Genomic DNA, 19461 nt, shown 5'->3' on the forward strand with positions numbered 1-19461 from the left:
AGAATTTGTGCAAGTGATATCTCTAAGGTGGGTATACACACCTGTGAATATGTGTTTTGGGTGGGTGTCACACTGATGAAATTTGTATCATTTCTCTCAGAAGAAAATTGGCCTCCTGGTGAGCCTTCAGGTTCTCTTCCTGCACTAACTAGTAGGAGGCTCTTTGCTTAGGCCTCTTTCACACTTCCGTTTTTTACAATCAGTCTCTCTCCCTCTCCCTCTCCTGCGATTCCTTTAAAATCCTTTATTTCTCGGATCCGTCAAAAAAAACGGACGGGTGCCATCCGTTGTCATCAGTTCTAAAACGGATCCGCCATCCGTCCTTGTGGCGGATCTTGACTGATGCAAAAAACTGAAGTGTGAAAAAGGCCTTACTTGTGTAAGCCTTTGGATTATAGAAGTATTGTGGGGTCTGCTCCTTGTGTGACGCATCGCCTACTTGTTAGTGCAGGAGAAGCTGTATTATGTACTTTTTCATGCAGAACTTGGACCGCTCATTTAAGATGACCCTTTACCTTAAAAAGGGTCATGTGAATGCTGGCACTGCTGTGTGATAATGGTGACTAGCGTGTGACTAATTGCTTGGCACTGTAGACCTATGGCAAAAGACATATATAGACATTATATAGAAGACCCTTTTTACTTTATTTCCCTTTTAGGTTGGTCTATAACACCACCACCAGGACTACTGCTTCTCCTGAAGGCGTTGATGTCCGTGTCCCAGGCTTTGGCCAGACGTACCCATTGGAGTTTCTGGATCCTAGCAAAAGGAGTGTTGGTAAATGTCCTGTCTGTCATAGCACATCACTGTGACCTCCTGACTCCCAAAAAGTATTCGGTGTGTCCACACGTGCACGAATGAGAACGTGTAACTTTTGTTTGACCCTTTAATGGCCACAAGTATACCTTTTTACAGCCACTACTCTGCAGTGGTTTACTGGCCATTTCTGGCTAAGCGGTTTGGCTGCCTTGCTTGGATAGAAGTCTATAATAAGCTGCTCCACTTCTGTTACCATGCATTATATACACACCTGAGGAACACTCATAAATGACATGTACCCATACACACGCTTGTAAATACTTGCAGATGTCTTCATGGCTGAAATACAGTTATGCCGCAGAACTGTGTGGTGCATGTACAGTGCCTTGTGAAAGTATTCGGCCCCCTGGAACGCTTCAACCTTTTCTCACATATCATGCTTCAAACATAAAGACGCCAAATATAAATGTTTGGTGAAGAATCAACAAGTGGGACACAATTGTGAAGTTAAACGAAATTTATTGGTTATTTTAAAGTTTTGTGGAAATTCAAAAACTGAAAAGTGAGGCGTGCAATATTATTCGGCCCCTTTAACTTAATACTTTGTTGCACCACCTTTTGCTGCGATTGCAAGTCGCTTGGGGTATGTCTATCAGTTTTGTACATCGAGAGACTTAAATTCTTGCCAATTCTTCCTCGGCAAACAGCTCGAGCTCAGTGAGGTTTGATGGAGATTTTGTGAACAGCAGTTTTCACCTCTTTCCACAGATTCTCGATTGGATTCTGGTCTGGACTTTGACTTGGCCATTCTAACACCTGGATACGTTTATTTGTGAACCATTCCATTGTAGATTTTTGTTTGTTTGGCATCATTGTCTTGTTGGAAGACAAATCTCTGTCCCAGTCTCAGGTCTTTTGCAGACTCCAACAGGTTTTCTTCAAGAATTGTCCTGTATTTGGCTCCATCCCTCTTCCCATCAATTTTAACCATCTTTGTCCCTGCTGAAGAAAAGCAGGCCCCAACCATGGTGCTGCCACCACCATGTTTGACAGTGGGGATGGTGTGTTCAGAGTGATGAGCTGTGTTGCCTTTACGCCAAACATATCGTTTGGCATTGTTGCCAAAAAGTTCGATTTTGATTTCATCTGACCAAAGCGCCACTTTCCATATGTTTGGTGTCTCCCAGGTGGCTTGTTGCAAACTTTAAACAACACTTTTTATGGATTCTTTGAGAAATGGCTTTCTTCTTGCCACTCTTCCATAAAGGCCAGATTTGTGCAGTGTACGACTGACTGTTGTCCTATGGACAGACTGTCCCACCTCAGCTGTAGATCTCTGCAGTTCATCCAGAGTGATCATGTGCCTCTTGGCTGCATCTCTGATCAGTTTTCTCCTTGTTTGAGATGAAAGTTTAGAGGGACGACCGGATCTTGGTAGATTTGCAGTGGTATGATACTCCTTCCATTTCAAATATGATCGCTTGCACAGTGCTTCTTGGGATGTTTAAAGTTTTGGAAATCATTTTGTATCCAAATCCGGCTTTAAACTTCTCCACAACAGTATCACGGACCTGCCTGTTGTGTTCCTTGGTCTTCATGATGCTCTCTGTGCTTCAAACAGAACCCTAAGACTATCACAGAGCAGGTGAATTTATATGGAGACTTGATTACACACAGGTGGATTATATTTATCCTCATTAGTCATTTAGGACAACATTGGATCATTCAGAGATCCACAATGAACTTCTGGAGTGAGTTTGCTGCACTGAAAGTAAAGGGGCTGAATAATATTGCACGCCCCACTTTTCAGTTTTTTAAATTTCCACAAAAATTTAAAATAACCAATAAATTTCATTCAACTTCACAATTGTGACCCACTTGTTGTTTCGTCACCAAAAATTTACATTTGGTATCTTTACGTTTGAAGCATGATATGTGGGAAAAGGTTGAAAAGTTCCAGGGGGCCGAATACTTTCGCAAGGCACTGTACATACAGAATGGCTATCCTTCTGTTATACCTTGGCTTTATCGATCTTCCCAGCTGCAGGGAATGTCTATCTGCTATTTAAAGAGAATATATTCAGCGTAAAGCGACTGGCTGCAGATCTCAATCCAAGGGGTAAATGTGACTTATCTTCATCATTTCCACAGCAATCGGCAACTATCCTGCCGTACTTCTGCTGCATGGAGCCCACAGTGAGAAGTCTTGTGCGTCTGCTGTGAATGTGCAGTATATCTGTAGAACAGAAGGCCAGTGTGCACATGCCCATAATGTGCTTTTATGTGCAGAAAGGAGCTGTCACTTGTATGTAAGGGTTTAGGGCCACAGCTTAGGATCTGGGGCCTTTGCCCTGGAAGACGTAAGAACAAGTGACAACCTGGTGTATGCTGCATGAATGGTCATTCCGACCCTGTGGCGGTCCGTGTGATGTGGTGGTCGGCTTGTATCTGCATCTTTGTGTATTAATGGCCCTTAGGTTATTAATATTGTAATGAACATTATGAGCTCCTGGTTATGATGTAATTTCTGATTGTTTTGCAGGCATATATTTCCACACTCTTGTCCAGAGTATGGTTGACTGGGGGTACAAACGTGATGTAAATGTAAAAGGAGCACCTTATGATTGGCGGAAAGCTCCTAGTAAGTATCGTAAGCTCATGAAAACAGAAGTACACAAAAAACGAAACCTTCTTAAATGGGGGGGAAGCCAGCAACATCTATTCAAATTACTGTCACAATTAACTGTGCGATAATTATATAGCATTGTGATTCTTCAGGTAAGTGTGGTCACGGTGGTACCAAATGTTAAATTATTTTGGTGGCTAAAAAAAAAAAAAAAAAAAAAATTCCCCACCTTCCTTTTCATCCACCAAAGATGCATACAAATAAGCATATTTAGTAATGCCTCTTGCATAAAAGTTGACTGTAGCCAAATATTGTGTAATTTAACCCATAAGGCTGGCGGAATAAAGATGACATAAATGTTAACCCCAAAATTGCTGGGTTTTGGTTGCCATACTTCTAACAAAAATCAATGTGATGTATGTAATCCAAAGTGATGGCATTAATCCAAGCTGTAGTTTTTAAAGTAAAATAAATGTATGCTGCCCCATGAAAAACCTGTAGATTTCAGATTATGGCAATACAAACTTAATATAAGAATTTTTTTTTGTTCCTTTGGAGAATGCGAAAACTTGGTGTGGATAATATTAATTAACCAAGTATGAGGCTCAAAGTTAAACTTTGTCGAAATGTCATTAACTTTGTTTTTGTAGATGAGAATACGGAATATTTTGAAGCGTTGCAGAAGCTCATAGAAACTTTGTATGAGGAGAACCAGAGCTCAGTGGTGCTAGTGGCCCACAGTATGGGCAATTTGTACACACTTTACTTTCTAAATCATCAAAAGCAGTCCTGGAAGGACAAGTATATCCACTCCTTTGTGGCTCTTGGTGCTCCTTGGGGAGGAGTGGCAAAAACTCTACGAGTTCTTGCATCAGGTTAGTAGAAAATTAATTACAAGAAATACTATATATACTGGTAACCTGGATAATCCAAAAAGAGTCCAGGTTAAAAAGTTTACCTCCAAAGCTAGAAGAATATGATTTGTCGTGGCAATAGATTGTCACTTTGGCTTTTATATTATTGCTGCTGTTTTCTGGCGGTATGGTAGAATTGGTTTGCGATTGTTCCAATTCATATAACACGAGACCCCAGCACTTAAGACTGTGTGTTTTGGGGTGTTTGAAGAGGGGCAAAGCCCAGATGTGTGGCACATGCCATAAAGGTCTGAATGAAGATCATATCTCTGGGACCCAGATCACATTATAAAAAAAAAATTAGAACTTAAAAACTCTGCAACTTTTTTTTTTTTTTTTTAATGGCAAGAAGAAAAAAAAATAGGCCAATAATTCTTGGGAGAATGTCCCCCTAAGCGTTTTGACCAAGAACAGGTAATGACTGCAAGTGTCAGGAGCCTGTTCCCAACATACATAGCAGTCCCAGAGTATATAAACTCTCAGCGTCCCCACTAAACTCTCCTAAAGAAGTAGACTTCATATCCTCGTATGGTGCAAGGACCGGAGCTGTTACAGAATAGATATGAAGGTTGCCACCTTTTGTATTTTGGCCAACATATCATCTAATTCTTCTTGTGTTTTTTTTTTTTTTTTTCTCTGCAGGATGCAGCCAGGTCCTGTAATGTTGGTGGGGTGCACTTGTATTAGGCTGGGTGACCCCCCCCGATCTAATAACCAGTGGGCTCTAAGCTTCTAAGCTCAGATGGGGCTCTAAGCTCAGATGGTGCACTACGCGTAGCTGTGACTAGTGCCTAATAGCAACTTTATCCATGTGCATTTATGATGCAAGGCAGCCACACACGCCATGCATGATTGGTGCACGAGTGGTTGTTATATCAATATTTAGTACCATTTGCTACGGATAAGTGACTTTTTAAGAAAAATAAGTCAAACTTTTTTTTTTTTTCTAAATACTTAAAGTTTAATGAAACTAAGAGGAACATATCAGCTGATGAGCCCCCAGATATGGTGATCAGTTTCACAGGCGCTGTGCACAGGGAACAGATTTCAAACATCCGCAGATAGGGACCTTTTTTCAAACTTCATTTTATCCTGTAATGACTCCTTAACCTCTTCACGACCGCCCACAGTAGATAAACGTTGGCGCTTGCTGGGCTTTGTGCAGCGCCGACGTTTATCTACTGTCGGCGGTTTTGTGCCCCCCGGGACCCCCACATACCTTACAATGCGGGGATCCCGGTGCACAATGCATGCTGGGACCCCCGATGTCATCGAGACCTGATTTGGTTCAGGTCCTGATGACGTCAGCGTCACAGCAGCCAATGGGAGCGATCGCTGGGAAAGCTGCTTGTTTCCCGGCGATCTCACTCATTGTAACGTGGCTTCTCCTCTGATCTAACACTGACAGATGATCAGAGGTGAAGCAGCGTTACTGTGTGACTAGATCGCTGCCTGGCACAGCTGATCGCCGCCTGGCACAGCTGTGCCAGGCAGCGATCTTGTCACACAGCAACGCTGCTTCACCTCTGATCATCTGTCATTGTGAGATCAGAGGAGAAGTCACGTTACTGTGTGCCAGGCAGCGATCTTGTCACATAGTAACGCTGCTTCTCCTCTGATCATCTGTCAGTGTGAGATCAGAGGAGAAGTGGCGTTACTATGAGTCAGATCGCAGTGCAGCGATCTTGTCACAAAAATAAAAAAAGTAAAGAAAAAAAAAGAAAAAAGCAGGTACACAGGTTAGGGCTAGGGCTGGGATTAAGGTTATGGGTGTGTTGGTGTTAGGTTTGTGGTTAGGGTTATGGTTAGGGCTGAGATTAGGGTTAGGGGTGTGTTGGGGTTAGGGTTGGAATTAGAATTGGGGGTTTCCACTGTTTAGGTACATCAGGGGCTCTGTAAATGCAATATGACGCCCGCAGACCATTCCATCAAAGTCTGCATTTCAGAACGTCACTACTTCCCTTCCGAGCCCCACCGTGAGCCCAAACAGTAGTTTTCTCCCACATATGGGGTACCAGCGTACTCAGGACAAATTGGACAACAACTCTTAGGGTCCAATTTCTCCTGTTACCCTTGTGAAAATAAAAATTGGGGGCTAAAAGGTCATTTTGTGGAAAAAAAAATGATTTTTTTATTTTCACACCTCTACATTATAAACTTTACTGAAACACTTGGGGGTTCAAAGTGCTCACCACACATCTAGATAAGTTTCTTGGGGGGTCTAGTTTCCAAAATGGGGTCACTTGTGGGGGGTTTCCACTGTTTAGGTGCAGAGCCCCTGATGTACCTAAACAGTGGAAACCCCCCACAAGTGACCCCATTTTGGAAACTAGACCCCCCAAGAAACTTATCTAGATGTGTGGTGAGCACTTTGAACCCCCAAGTGTTTCAGTAAAGTTTATAATGTAGAGGTGTGAAAATAAAAAAATCATTTTTTTTTTCCACAAAATGACCTTTTAGCCCCCAATTTTTATTTTCACAAGGGTAACAGGAGAAATTGGACCCTAAGAGTTGTTGTCCAATTTGTCCTGAGTACGCTGGTACCCCATATGTGGGAGAAAACTACTGTTTGGGCTCACGGTGGGGCTCGGAAGGGAAGTAGTGACGTTCTGAAATGCAGACTTTGATGGAATGGTCTGCGGGTGTCATGTGCGTTTGCAGAGCCCCTGATGTAAACGCACATGACACCCGCAGACCATTCCATCAAAGTCTGCATTTCAGAACGTCACTACTTCCCTTCCGAGCCCCACCGTGAGCCCAAACAGTAGTTTTCTCCCACATATGGGGTACCAGCGTACTCAGGACAAATTGGACAACAACTCTTAGGGTCCAATTTCTCCTGTTACCCTTGTGAAAATAAAAATTGGGGGCTAAAAGGTCATTTTGTGGAAAAAAAAAAATGATTTTTTATTTTCATGGCTCTACGTTATAAACTTCTGTGAAGCACTTGGGGGTTTAAAGTGTTCACAACACATCTAGATAAGTTCTTTAAGGGGTCTAGTTTCCAAAATGGGGTCACTTGTGGGGGGTTTCCACTGTTTAGGTACATCAGGGGCTCTCCAAATGCGACATGGCATCCGATCTCAATTCCTGCCAATTCTGCATTGAAAAAGTCAAACGGCGCTCCTTCCGTTCTGAGGTCTGCCGTGTGCTCAAACAGTGGTTTAGCCCCACATACGGGGTATCTGCGTATTCGGGAGAAATTGCACAAAAAATGTTGTGGTTCATTTTCTCCTTTTACACTTGTGAAAATAAAAAAAATGGTTTTGAAGTAAAATGTTTGTGGAAAAAAAGTTAAATGTTTATTTTTTCCTTCCATATTCCATTCATTCATGTGAAGCACCTGAAGGGTTAATAAACTTCTTGAATGTGGTTTTGAGTACATTGAGAGGTGCAGTTTTTAGAATGCTGTCACTTTTGGGTATTTTCTGTCATATTGACCCCCCCCAAACTCACTTCAAATGTGAGGTGGTCCCTAAAAAAATGGTGTTGCAAATTTTGTTGTAAAAATGAGAAATCGCTGGTCAACTTTTAACCCTTATAACTTCCTAAAAAAAAAAAAAAAATTGTTTCCAAAATTGTGCAGATGTAAAGTAGACATGTGGGAAATGTTATTTATTAACTATTTTGTGCGATATCACTCTCTGATTTAAGGGCATAAAAATTAAAAGTTTGAAAATTGCAAAATTTTCTAAATTTTCGCCAAATTTTGATTTTTTTAACAAATAAGCGCAGCTCATATCTAAAAAATTTTACCACCATCATGAAGTACAATGTCATGAGAAAACAATGTCAGAATCAGTAGGATCCGTTGAAGCGTTCTAGAGTTATGACCTCATAAAGTGACACTGGTCAGAATTGAAAAAATTGGCCCGTCACGAAGGCAAAAACAGGCTCGGGTGTGAAGGGGTTAAAGTGAACCTGTCACATCAGGTATTGTTTGCCTGCAGGTAAATGGAATTAGAAAGGTGCCTGGTTGCTGTATTGAAGGCAGTCGTCCCCCCGGAAGAAAATGAGCCTTATTCCTCCCAGGAACCGCCAGCTTTCCATAATTCAGGTTCGGCTAGTCAGTGCTCAGTATGCTGAGTCTGGGCTGCAAGCACCCTCCGGCAATTTGACTGACAGCTGGCTCTAAAATGTATCAGTGTAAAGGGCTGGCAGCACTTATGAGCGGAGACCGCAGACGTGCCAGTCTGGGAGGAATAAAGTTCACTTTCTCCCTGGGACCGGGACCGCGACTGCAGTACAGCAGCCAGGCACCTTTCTAATGCTATATATCTGCAGGTTGTGCTCTCAGACATGGCAGAAGCAACTGAACTTTTTTAATGAACTTAAAGGGATCCTTTCTCCTCCTGGACTGAGTTTTCATTCTTCAAATTCTCAACTTTCAGGTAACTGTCTTTAAGTACAGACTTCCCCATTACTTAGAGAAGTTACAGGTGCGTCTCACAAAATTATAATATCAAAAAGGTAATTTATTTCAGTTCTTCAATACAAAAAGTGAAACTCATATTTTATAGAATCATTACAACCAGAGTGATCTATTTCAAGTGTTTCTGTTAATGTTGATTATGGCTTACAGCCAATGAAAACCCAAAAGTCATTATCTCCGTAAATTAGATTAACAAAAAAAACACCTGCAAAGGCGTCCTAAGCGTTTAAAAAGGTCCCCTAGTTTGTTTCAGTAGGCTTCACAAACATGGGGAAAAACTGCTGACTTGACAGATATCCAGAAAGCAGTTATTGACATACTCCACAAGGAGGGTAAGCCACAAAGGGTCATTGCTAAAGAAGATGGCTGTTCAGAGTGCTGTATCCAAGTATATTAATGGAAAGATGAGTGGAAGAAAAGTATGGTAGAAAAAGGTGCACAAGCAACCGGGATAACTGCAGCCTAGAAAAGGATTAAGAAAAGGCCATTCAAAAATTGGGGGAGATTCACAAGTAGTGTAGTGCTGCTGGAGTCATTGCATCAAGAGCCGCCACCACACAGACGTATCCAGGCCATGGGTTACAAGTGTCACATTCCTTGTGTCAAGCCACTCATGACCAATAGGCAACGCCAGAAGTGTCTTGCCTGCTCCAAGTAGAAAAAGAACTGGACTGTTGCTCAGTGGTCCAAGGTGTTTTCAGATGAAAGTAAATTTTGCATTTTATTTGGAAATCAAGTCCCAGAGTCTGGAGGAAGAGTGGAGAGGCCACAATCCAAGCAGCTTTAGGTCTAGTGTGAAATTTCCACAATCAGTGATGGTTTGGGGAGCCATGTCAACTGCTGATGTCGGTCCACTGTGTTTTATCAAGACCAAAGTCAGCACAGCCATTTACCAGGAAAGTTTAGAGCATTTCATGCTTCCCTCTGCTGACAAGCTTTATGGAGATGGAACATTCTCCATTAGGACTTGGCACTGCCAAAAGTACCAATATCTGGTTTTAAAAAAAAAAAAACTCACTGTGGTTGAGCAGCAAACTCACCTGACCTTAACCCCATAGAGAATCCATGAAAACAAAACACCAGACCCAACAATGCAGATGAGCTGAAGGGTGCTCTCAAAGCAACCTGGGCTTCCATAACACCTCAGCAGTGCCACAGGCTGATCACCTCCATGCCACGCCGCATTGATGCCAAAGGAGACCGACCAAGTATTGAGTGCACTTACTGAGCATACGTTTCAGTAAACCAACATTTCCGATTTTAAACCATTTTTCAAGCTGGTGTTATAAAGTATCCTAATTTACTGAGATAATGACTTATAACAGAAATAAACACTTGAAATACATCACTCTGTAATGACTCTATATAATGAGTTTCACTTTTTGTATTGAACTGAAATTAACCTTTTGATATTGTAACTTTTGTGAGAAGCACCTGTAGTTCTTAGAACTTTATGAGCTTGAACAGATTCAGTAGAACTTGCAGCACAATGTCTGTCTGCTTCTAGCTCCTCCCTCGCCTCAGTATAGAATATTATAAGCACCAACTATTCTATCTCAATAATGGGAAATCTGTCTTCACTTGAGTACAGATTTTACCCGTTAAGTGAAAGGTCAGTTTGGGAGGAGAAATAAGCGGATTTCTGTTTATTAGACAGTTGCTTATTTTTATGCGTAATGATTTATGAATTTGAAAATGTACTTTTTAAGCCTAACTGGGCACAGATCTCCATGGTCTGTTACAATTAAATGAAGTTTTAAACTAAGTATTTTGGATGCTGGAATCTCTAACTCCTCTATGTCCCATTAAAAATCTAGCAAAAGGATAGGTAATCCCAGGAGACCGTAGCCAAGAACACTTTTTTTTTTTTTTTTTTTTTTTTTTTTTCCCCCAAAATGTATAGGGTTACTGTTTTGTAATGTGTTTAATGGCATGCAGTGAGGTACTTTAACTTTTTGTTTTCAGATGTGATATTTATTATAATTGCTGAAAGTTTCCTGTTGCTCTGATATGGAGTTCTCCTCCTTGCACTGTCCATGATATGAAGACTGTCTTTTTCAAATTAGGATTTTACTGGAAAATATACTTATTTAGGAAAATATAGATATTACACTTTAGACCAGGATGAGCAGATCTGAATTCAAGATTTTCAAATTGACTGTTAATATACAGGGTGGACCATCTATATGGATACACCTAAAATGGGAATGGTTGGTGATAAAGTGGATTGGTCGTCTTGGGTCAGTTGAATGGCCACTTGAGGTCTCCCGATCTGACCCCCTTAGACTTGATGTGCAGCATCTGAAACAACGGATATACTGGAAGCCTGTGCTAGCATTTCTTCTGTGGTGTTGCGATCGGTGTGTCAAGAGTGGGAGAAGAGGGTTGCATTTAAGGAAACCAGGATGGATGAACACAGAACTTAAGCACATGCTAAAAAGGAAGAAAAAAATGTTTATAAAATGGAAAGAGGGAGGCATATCTAAAGAAGAATATAATTCTGTCTACAGAACCTGCAGGGCACAAATCAGATTATCTAAAGCTGAAAATGAACTGAGGCTTGCAAGAGATGTCAAAAGCAATAATAAAGGATTTTGGGGATATGTCAAAAGTAAAAGAAAAGTCAAAGATGCTATAGTATTTTTACGGGATGAAAAAGATGAAATGGTAAGACAGGATGTTGAGAAGGCTGAACTTTTAAATTCCTATTTTGCATCTGTTTTCTCTCAGAAAGGAAATGCAACATCAACTGTTATTCACTGTCCTATTAAGGGAATAGAAGAATCCAGGATATCTATAAACAGAAAGATAGTGAGGAAACACTTAGCTAACCTAAATGAATTCAAGTCTCCAGGTCCAGATGAATTACACCCCAGAGTACTGAAGGAGATAGCAGAAGAAATTTTTGAACCCCTCTCCATAATCTTTGAAAATTCTTGGAGAACAGGAGAAGTGCCAGAAGACTGGAGAAGAGCAAATGTTGTTCCTATCTTCAAAAAGGGGAAGAAGGTGGACCCAGGCAACTATAGGCTGGTGAGTCTGACTTCTCTACCAGGAAAGATCTTTGAACAAATTATTAAACAACATGTATGTCAATACCTGGATAAGAATGAAGTGATTAAACTGAGTCAGCATGGGTTTGTAACTGATAAGTCATGTCAGACTAACTTAATTTCCTTCTATGACGGTATCACTGATTGGGTGGATCAAGGAAATGCTGTAGATATAGTATATCTTGACTTCAGCAAAGCATTTGACAAAGTCTCTCATACAATCCTTATTGAAAAAATGACTAAGTATGGAATGGACAAGGCAACTGTTAGGTGGATTCATAACTGGCTTAGTGATCGGACCCAAAGAGTGGTCGTAAATGGCTGCACATCCAGTTGGAAGAATGTCTCAAGTGGGGTACCACAGGGCTCTGTCCTGGGCCCTGTATTGTTCAACATCTTTATCAACGATTTAGATGAAGGAATTGAGGGTAAACTGATTAAATTTGCTGATGACACAAAGCTAGGAGGGATAGCTAATACTAGAGAAGAGAGAGAGAGGATTCAAAAAGATTTAAATAAACTGGAGAAGTGGGCAGCAACTAACAGAATGGTTTTTAACAAGGAGAAATGCAAAGTACTACATCTGGGCAATAAAAATGAAAAAAGCATATATAGAATGGGAGGAATAGGGCTAAGTGACAGCACATGTGAAAAAGACTTGGGTATACTAATAGATCACAGACTGAATATGAGTCAACAGTGTGATGCAGCAGCAAAAAAGGCAAATGCAATTCTAGGATGTATTAACAGAAGCATACAGTCTAGATCACGTGAAGTCATTATTTCCCTCTACTCCTCTTTGGTCAGACCTCATCTGGAATATTGTGTCCAGTTTTGGGCACCACATTTTAAAAAAGACATCAACAAACTGGAGCAAGTTCAGAAAAGAGCGACCAGAATGGTGACCGGTCTGCAAACCCTGTCTTATGAGGAAAGGTTGCAGGATTTGGGAATGTTTAGTTTGCAAAAGAGAAGACTGAGAGGAGACTTAATAGCTGTCTACAAATATCTAAAGGGCTGTCACATTGTAGAAGGATCAACTTTATTCTCATTTGCACAAGGAAAGACTAGAAGCAATGGGATGAAACTGAATGGGAAGAGACACAGATTAGATATTAGAAAAAACTTTTTGACAGAGTGATCAATGAGTGGAACAGGCTGCCACGAGAAGTGGTGAGTTCTCCTTCAATGGAAGTCTTCAAACAGAGGCTGGACAGACATCTGACTGGGATGATTTAGCGAATCCTGCTTTGAGCAGGGGGTTGGACCAGATGGCCCAGGAGGTCCCTTCCAACTCTACGATTCTATGATTCATTGACAATCCAACACAATGGGCAGCACTTTGAACACATTTAAAAGTTTATGACCACTTGTAAAATAACTCCTGAAAGAATAAAGTTACGCTAAAACCAAGCACACCATTGTTTTTCTTGTGACGTTCTCAATAAATATGATGTGCCACATGACCCTCTTCCCATTGGAAAAAATAAAGTTGGATTCAAAATGGTCACCTCCCATCTTGAAAAGTCCCCCCCCCCCCCCCCCCTCCCATATACTAATGTGCCACAAACAGGAAGTTGATATCACCAACCATTCCCATTTTATTTAGGTGTACAGTTGTGGCCAAAAGTATTGACACCCCTGCAATTTTGTCAGATAATACTCAGTTTCTTCCTGAAAATGATTGCAAACACAAATTCTTTGGTAGTATTATCTTCATTTAATTTGTTTTAAATGAAAAAACAAAAAGAATTGTCCTAAAGCCAAATTGGATATAATTCCACACCAAACATAAAAAGGAGGGTGGAAAAAGTATTGGCACTGTAAAAAAAATCATGTGACGCTTCTCTAATTTGTGTAATTGACAGCACCTGTAACTTACCTGTGGCACCTAACAGGTGTTGGCAATAACTAAATCACACTTGCAGCCAGTTGACATGGATTAAAGTTGACTCAACCTCTGTCCTGTGTCCTTGTGTGTACCACATTGAGCATGGAAAAAAGAAAGAAGACCAAAGAACTGTCTGAGGACTTGAGAAACCAAATTGTGAGGAAGCATGAGCAATCTCAAGGCTACAAGTCCATCTCTAAAGACCTGAATGTTCCTGTGTCTACCGTGCGCAGTGTCATCAAGAAGTTTAAAGCCCATGGCACTGTGGCTAACCTCCCTAGATGTGGACGGAAAAGAAAAATTGACAAGAGATTTCAACGCAAGATTGTGCGGATGTTGGATAAAGAACCTCGACTAACATCCAAACAAGTTCAAGCTGCCCTGCAGTCCGAGGGTACTACAGTGTCAACCCGTACTATCCGTCGGCATCTGAATGAAAAGGGACTGTATGGTAGGAGACCCAGGAAGACCCCACTTCTTACCCCGAGACATAAAAAATCCAGGCTGGAGTTTGCCTAAACTTACCTGAAAAAGCCTAAAACGTTTTGGAAGAATGTTCTCTGGTCAGATGAGACAAAAGTTCAGCTTTTTGGGCAAAGGCATCAACATAGAGTTTACAGGAGAAAAAAAGAGGCATTCAAAGAAAAGAACACGGTCCCTACAGTCAAACATGGCGGAGGTTCCCTGATGTTTTGGGGTTGCTTTGCTGCCTCTGGCACTGGACTGCTTGACTGTGTGCATGGCATTATGAAGTCTGAAGACTACCAACAAATTTTGCAGCATAATGTAGGGCCCAGTGTGAGAAAGCTGGGTCTCCCTCAGAGGTCATGGGTCTTCCAGCAGGACAATGACCCAAAACACACTTCAAAAAGCGCTAGAAAATGTTTTGAGAGAAAGCACTGGAGACTTCTAAGGTGGCCAGCAATGAGTCCAGACCTGAATCCCATAGAACACCTGTGGAAAGATCTAAAAATGGCAGTTTGGAGAAGGCACCCTTTTAATATCAGGGACCTGGAGCAGTTTGCCAAAGAAGAATGGTCTAAAATTCCAGCAGAGCATTGTAAGAAACTAATAGATGGTTATCGGAAGCAGTTGGTCGCAGTTATTTTGGCTAAAGGTTGTGCAACCAAGTATTAGGCTGAGGGTGCCAATACTTTTGTCTGGCCCATTTTTGGAGTTTTGTGTGAAATGATCAATGTTTTGCTTTTTGCTTCATTCTCTTTTGTGTTTTTTCATTTAAGACAAATTAAATGAAGATAATACCAAAGAATTTGTGTTTGCAATCATTTTCAGGAAGAAACTGAGTATCTGACAAAATTGCCGGGGTGTCAATACTTTTGGCCACAACTGTATCCTTATAGATGGCCCACCCAGGTGTATCCATATAAATGGCCCACCCTGTAGAGTTGGTGGGTTTTTTTGGTTTGTTTTTTGTTTCAACTTAAATTTTGGTACAGTTGTGGCTAGGAGCACAGGAGGTATATGTCAATTTTGTTTGCAGATTTAATAGTCTATTGATTTTTCAGAACTGTGTTTTTGAAATTTTGCATTTGATTTCGCATGGCTAAAATAGTAACAAAGATACTCGTGATATATCTGAGAGCCTGTACTGTTAGGAAAAACAGCATTCAACTCCGATTCCTCTGTCATGTTTCTTGCCTGAGTTATGAAGAGAAACTAATGCATGCAACACAAATTCGTGGTGTTAGAAATTTTTCTTCAAAGCTGTGAAGAAAAAACAATCTTAGTTTTTAATTTAATTTTCACATTTTGTATCTAATAACACAGTATTACCTAAGAAAAAAATTCTCAAAGTAATTACAAATAGTTGTGATATTCATTGGTTCACTTGATGTGGAATGTCCTTTATCCATGATATAGATTATAGAGCCACTCCACGCGGCCCAAGTTGTTAGCGCACACAGGCGGAGAAACATTCACCTCGAAAGCCACCCTGCAAAACTCGTTGTCTGCGACATCCCAGCCGCTGCAAGCTACAATCAGGGCTGCCGCCTTCAGAGTATCAGTTGGCACAGGCCACATCTAGCTCCGTCGTGTCTAGAATGGGGTTGCTCCTGTGAGACATGACGTCAAGGGAAAGGGAGGAGCCTCATGGATTTCACCGCTCATAACAGGAAGTTGCTGTGCACTTGTGAGGGGAAAATAGTGTGTGGAGGGGGTGAGAAGTGAGGTGCTGCTGCACAGTATGAGGCGGTGTATAGAGAAGAGTGAGGTGCTGCAGGTGGAGGCTCTGCATAAGGCCACACTCACACGTTCAGTATTTGGTCAGTATCTCACCTCAGTACTTAAAAGCCAAATCCACGAGTGGGAGAAAAATCTAGAAGTGGTGACGTGTTTCTAATATACTTTTTGCTCTGATTTTTGTATGCCAAGTTTTAGCTTGCAAATACTGAGGTAAAAATACTGACCAAATAACGTGTGAACTAAGTCTAAAGGAGAAAAGCATGGTGCTGCAGAAGTAGGCTGTGTATACGATACGCTTTATTGCAATTAGTGCAATTTCTGTCTGGATCAAGTGTTTCCAATTGTATATGGAACAGGAGTGTGAGGTGCAATCTCCATGCTTTTCTCATGGTCATCTTTACGTGACCTGTTCAATAGTTGGAACTGCCAAAAATTTGTTCATCTTTTCACCGAAAGGAAAAACCAAAAATGTTTATTGATAGTATTTTATTTTCAACTCATTCAAGAGACTTTTAACACTTAGGTAATCGTTTAGCTAATTTGTGCTGCAAATCTTTAGTGTTGGATATATGATGTGCAATATAATCATAACTTGTTATAAGTAACCACAGTTGGTTACTATGCCCAGGCAACGCCGGGCTCTTCAGCTAGTTGATTAATTTGTCGTCCTTGCATATCTACATTATGCACATTTTTATAGGCTTCGATTTGTATTTGTCCAGACTGATTTCTATAACTTTATAATTTTGGATTTTTTTTCTTCTGATCTGTATGTTTTAGGAGACAATAATAGAATTCCAGTCATCAGCTCCTTGCGGATCCGTGATCAGCAGCGCTCGGCAGTCACCACCAGTTGGCTACTACCCTATGAAAACACTTGGCCAGCCAGTAAAGTGTTTGTAACCACACCAAATACGAACTACACACTGAAGGACTACCAGAATTTTTTCAATGACATTGACTTTAAGGAGGGTTGGTTCATGAGAAAAGAAACAGAAAACCTCATCTCTTCTCTTACTGCTCCTGGGGTTGTAGTACATTGCCTTTATGGAACGGATGTTGACACTCCCGATTCATTTCACTATGATTCTTTTCCAGACAAGGACCCGAACATAATTTATGGCCCTGGAGATGGAACAGTGAACATAGAAAGTGCCTTACAGTGCCGTAAGTGGGTAGGCCTTCAGAAAGGGGCAGTATATCTGGTGGAGCTGCCGGGAAATGAACACATTGCCATGTTGTCAAATATCACCACTATATCCTACATCAAGAAGCTCCTTCTGGGGGTCTAGCTTGCATTTCTTGGGTGTGGTGCTGCCTTCTGTGCACTGTGGTTTTAGTAGTCGTCTACCATATGGTTTGCTGCACAAGAGCAGATGATACAGTCATATGTTAAAGTTTGGGCACCCCTATTAATGTTAACCTTTTTTCTTTATAACAATTTTTGTTTTTGCAACAGCTATTTCAGTTTCAAATATCTAATAGCTGATGGACTCAGTTATATTTCTGGATTCAAATGAGGTTTATTGTACTAACAGAAAATGTGCAATCTGCATTTGAACAAAATTTGACCGGTGCAAAAGGATGGGCACCTCAACATAAGTGACATTAATATTTCGTAGATCCTCCTTTTGCAAAAATAACAGCCTCTAGTCGCTTCCTGTAGCTATTAATGAGTTCCTGGATGAAGGTATTTGTGACCATTCCTGTTTACAAAACAATTCCAGTTCAGTTAAGTTTGATGTCGCCGAGCATGGACAGCCCGCTTCAAATCATCCCACAGATGTTCAATGATATTCAGGTCTGGGGACTAGGATGGCCATTCCAGAACATTGTAATTGTTCCTCTGCATGAATTCCTGAGTAGATTTGGGGCGGTGGTTTGGATCATTGTCTTGCTGAAATATCCATCCCCTGCGTAACTTCAACTTCGTCACTGATTCTTGCACATTATTGTCAAGAATCTGCTGATACTGAGTTGAATCCATGCGACCCTCAACTTTAACAAGATTCCCGGTGTCGGCATTGGCCACACAGCCCCAAAGCATGATGGAACCTCCACCAAATTTTACTGTGGGTAGCAAGTGTTTTTTCTTGGAATGCTGTGTTTTTTAGCCTCCATGCATATAACGCCTTTTTGTATGACCAAACAACTCCATCTTTGTTTCATCAGTCCACAGGACCTTCTTCCAAAATGTAACTGGCTTGTCCAAATGTGCTTTTGCATACCTCAGGCGACTCGGTTTGTGGCGTGCTGGCAGAAACGGCTTCTTTCGCATCACTCTCCCATACAGCTTCTCCTTGTGCAAAGTGCGCTGTATTGTTGACCGATGCACAGTGACACCATCTGCAGCAAGATGATGCTGCAGGTCTTTGGAGGTGGTCTGTGGATTGTCCTTGATTGTTCTCACCATTCTTCTCTGCTTTTCTGATATTTTTCTTGGCCTGCCACTTCTGGGCTTAACAAGAACTGTACCTGTGTTCTTCCATTTCCTTACTATGTTCCTCACAGTGGATACTGACAGGTTAAATCTCTGAGACAACTTTTTGTATCCTTCCCCTGAAAAGCTATGTTGAATAATCTTTGTTTTCAGATCATTTGAGAGTTGTTTTGAGGAGCCCATGATGCCACTCTTCATAGGAGAATCAAATGGGAGAACTACTTGCAAGTGGCCACCTTAAATACCTTTTCTCATGATTTGATACACCTGGCTATGAAGTTCAAAGCTCAATGAGGTTACAAAACCAATGTAGTGCTTCAGGAAGTCAGTAAAAAGTAGTTAGGAGTGTTAAAATCAAGAAAATGATAAGGGTGCCCATACTTTTGCACCGGTCAAATTTTGTTTAAATGCAGATTGAACATTTTCTGTTAGTACAATAAACCTCATTTGAATCCAGAAATATAACTGAGTCCATCAGTTATTAGATATATGAAACTGAAATAGCTGTTGCAAAAACCAAAATTGTTATAAAGAAAAAAAGGTTAACATTAATAGGGGTGCCCAAACTTTAACATATGACTGTATCTGCTATAAATGATCAGAAATGAAGAGATGGACTCCATACAATAGGCCTTTTGTGCAGACATAGTCTGTTATTTATAGAGATCATGCATTGCTGGAAGACGATTTCTTGGGTTACTATGGTTTGACACGCCGTGTGTTTCTCAGGCTTCATTTATGCCCAATATCCTGTTCATCAATTCATAACTCACAAATGTATTTATATTTTTATGTTTGAATAAAGTCCTATTTCAACTATTGTATGAAGAACAATATTCCATTAGTTAAGCGTTTTAATAAGACATGTTTCAGTCCCATTTTGATGTAACCAGAAAATTCCTAAACATCTGATATTTAATTGATCCTCAAATGAGCTTTTGATCACAATGCACAGATAGTTTACAGCACAGATGTTTGTTCATAAGAGCAATTTGTGACCTACAGGAACAAGTGAAGGTGTTTCCAAAAATGTCATGTAGTAATGTTGGCTCTTACACTGTACCTCAATGATGTTGTTAATTACGTAACATAAGAAGATATTCCTATTTGGCGTTCTTGCACATGAATAGTATTGTCCCT

The 19461-nt window shown here is 40.8% G+C and overlaps 1 protein-coding gene across 1 annotated transcript in view; it reads left to right on the plus strand.

Moving 5' to 3' along the window:
* Positions 1 to 17338, plus strand: part of PLA2G15 (phospholipase A2 group XV) — a 37716-nt gene extending 20378 nt beyond the window's left edge. Inside the window, exons 3-6 of the mRNA XM_073550788.1 lie at positions 660 to 778; positions 3303 to 3401; positions 4037 to 4261; positions 16662 to 17338. Coding sequence (XP_073406889.1) covers positions 660 to 778; positions 3303 to 3401; positions 4037 to 4261; positions 16662 to 17173 — 955 coding nt within the window. The 3' untranslated portion in view covers positions 17174 to 17338. The remainder of the gene's footprint in view (positions 1 to 659; positions 779 to 3302; positions 3402 to 4036; positions 4262 to 16661) is intronic.
* The last annotated feature ends 2123 nt before the right edge of the window (positions 17339 to 19461 follow it).

Source organism: Dendrobates tinctorius, unplaced genomic scaffold (genome assembly GCF_039654945.1).
Source record: "Dendrobates tinctorius isolate UK_male_01 unplaced genomic scaffold, ASM3965494v1 ptg000170l, whole genome shotgun sequence".
NCBI classification, from domain to species: Eukaryota; Metazoa; Chordata; class Amphibia; order Anura; family Dendrobatidae; genus Dendrobates; species Dendrobates tinctorius.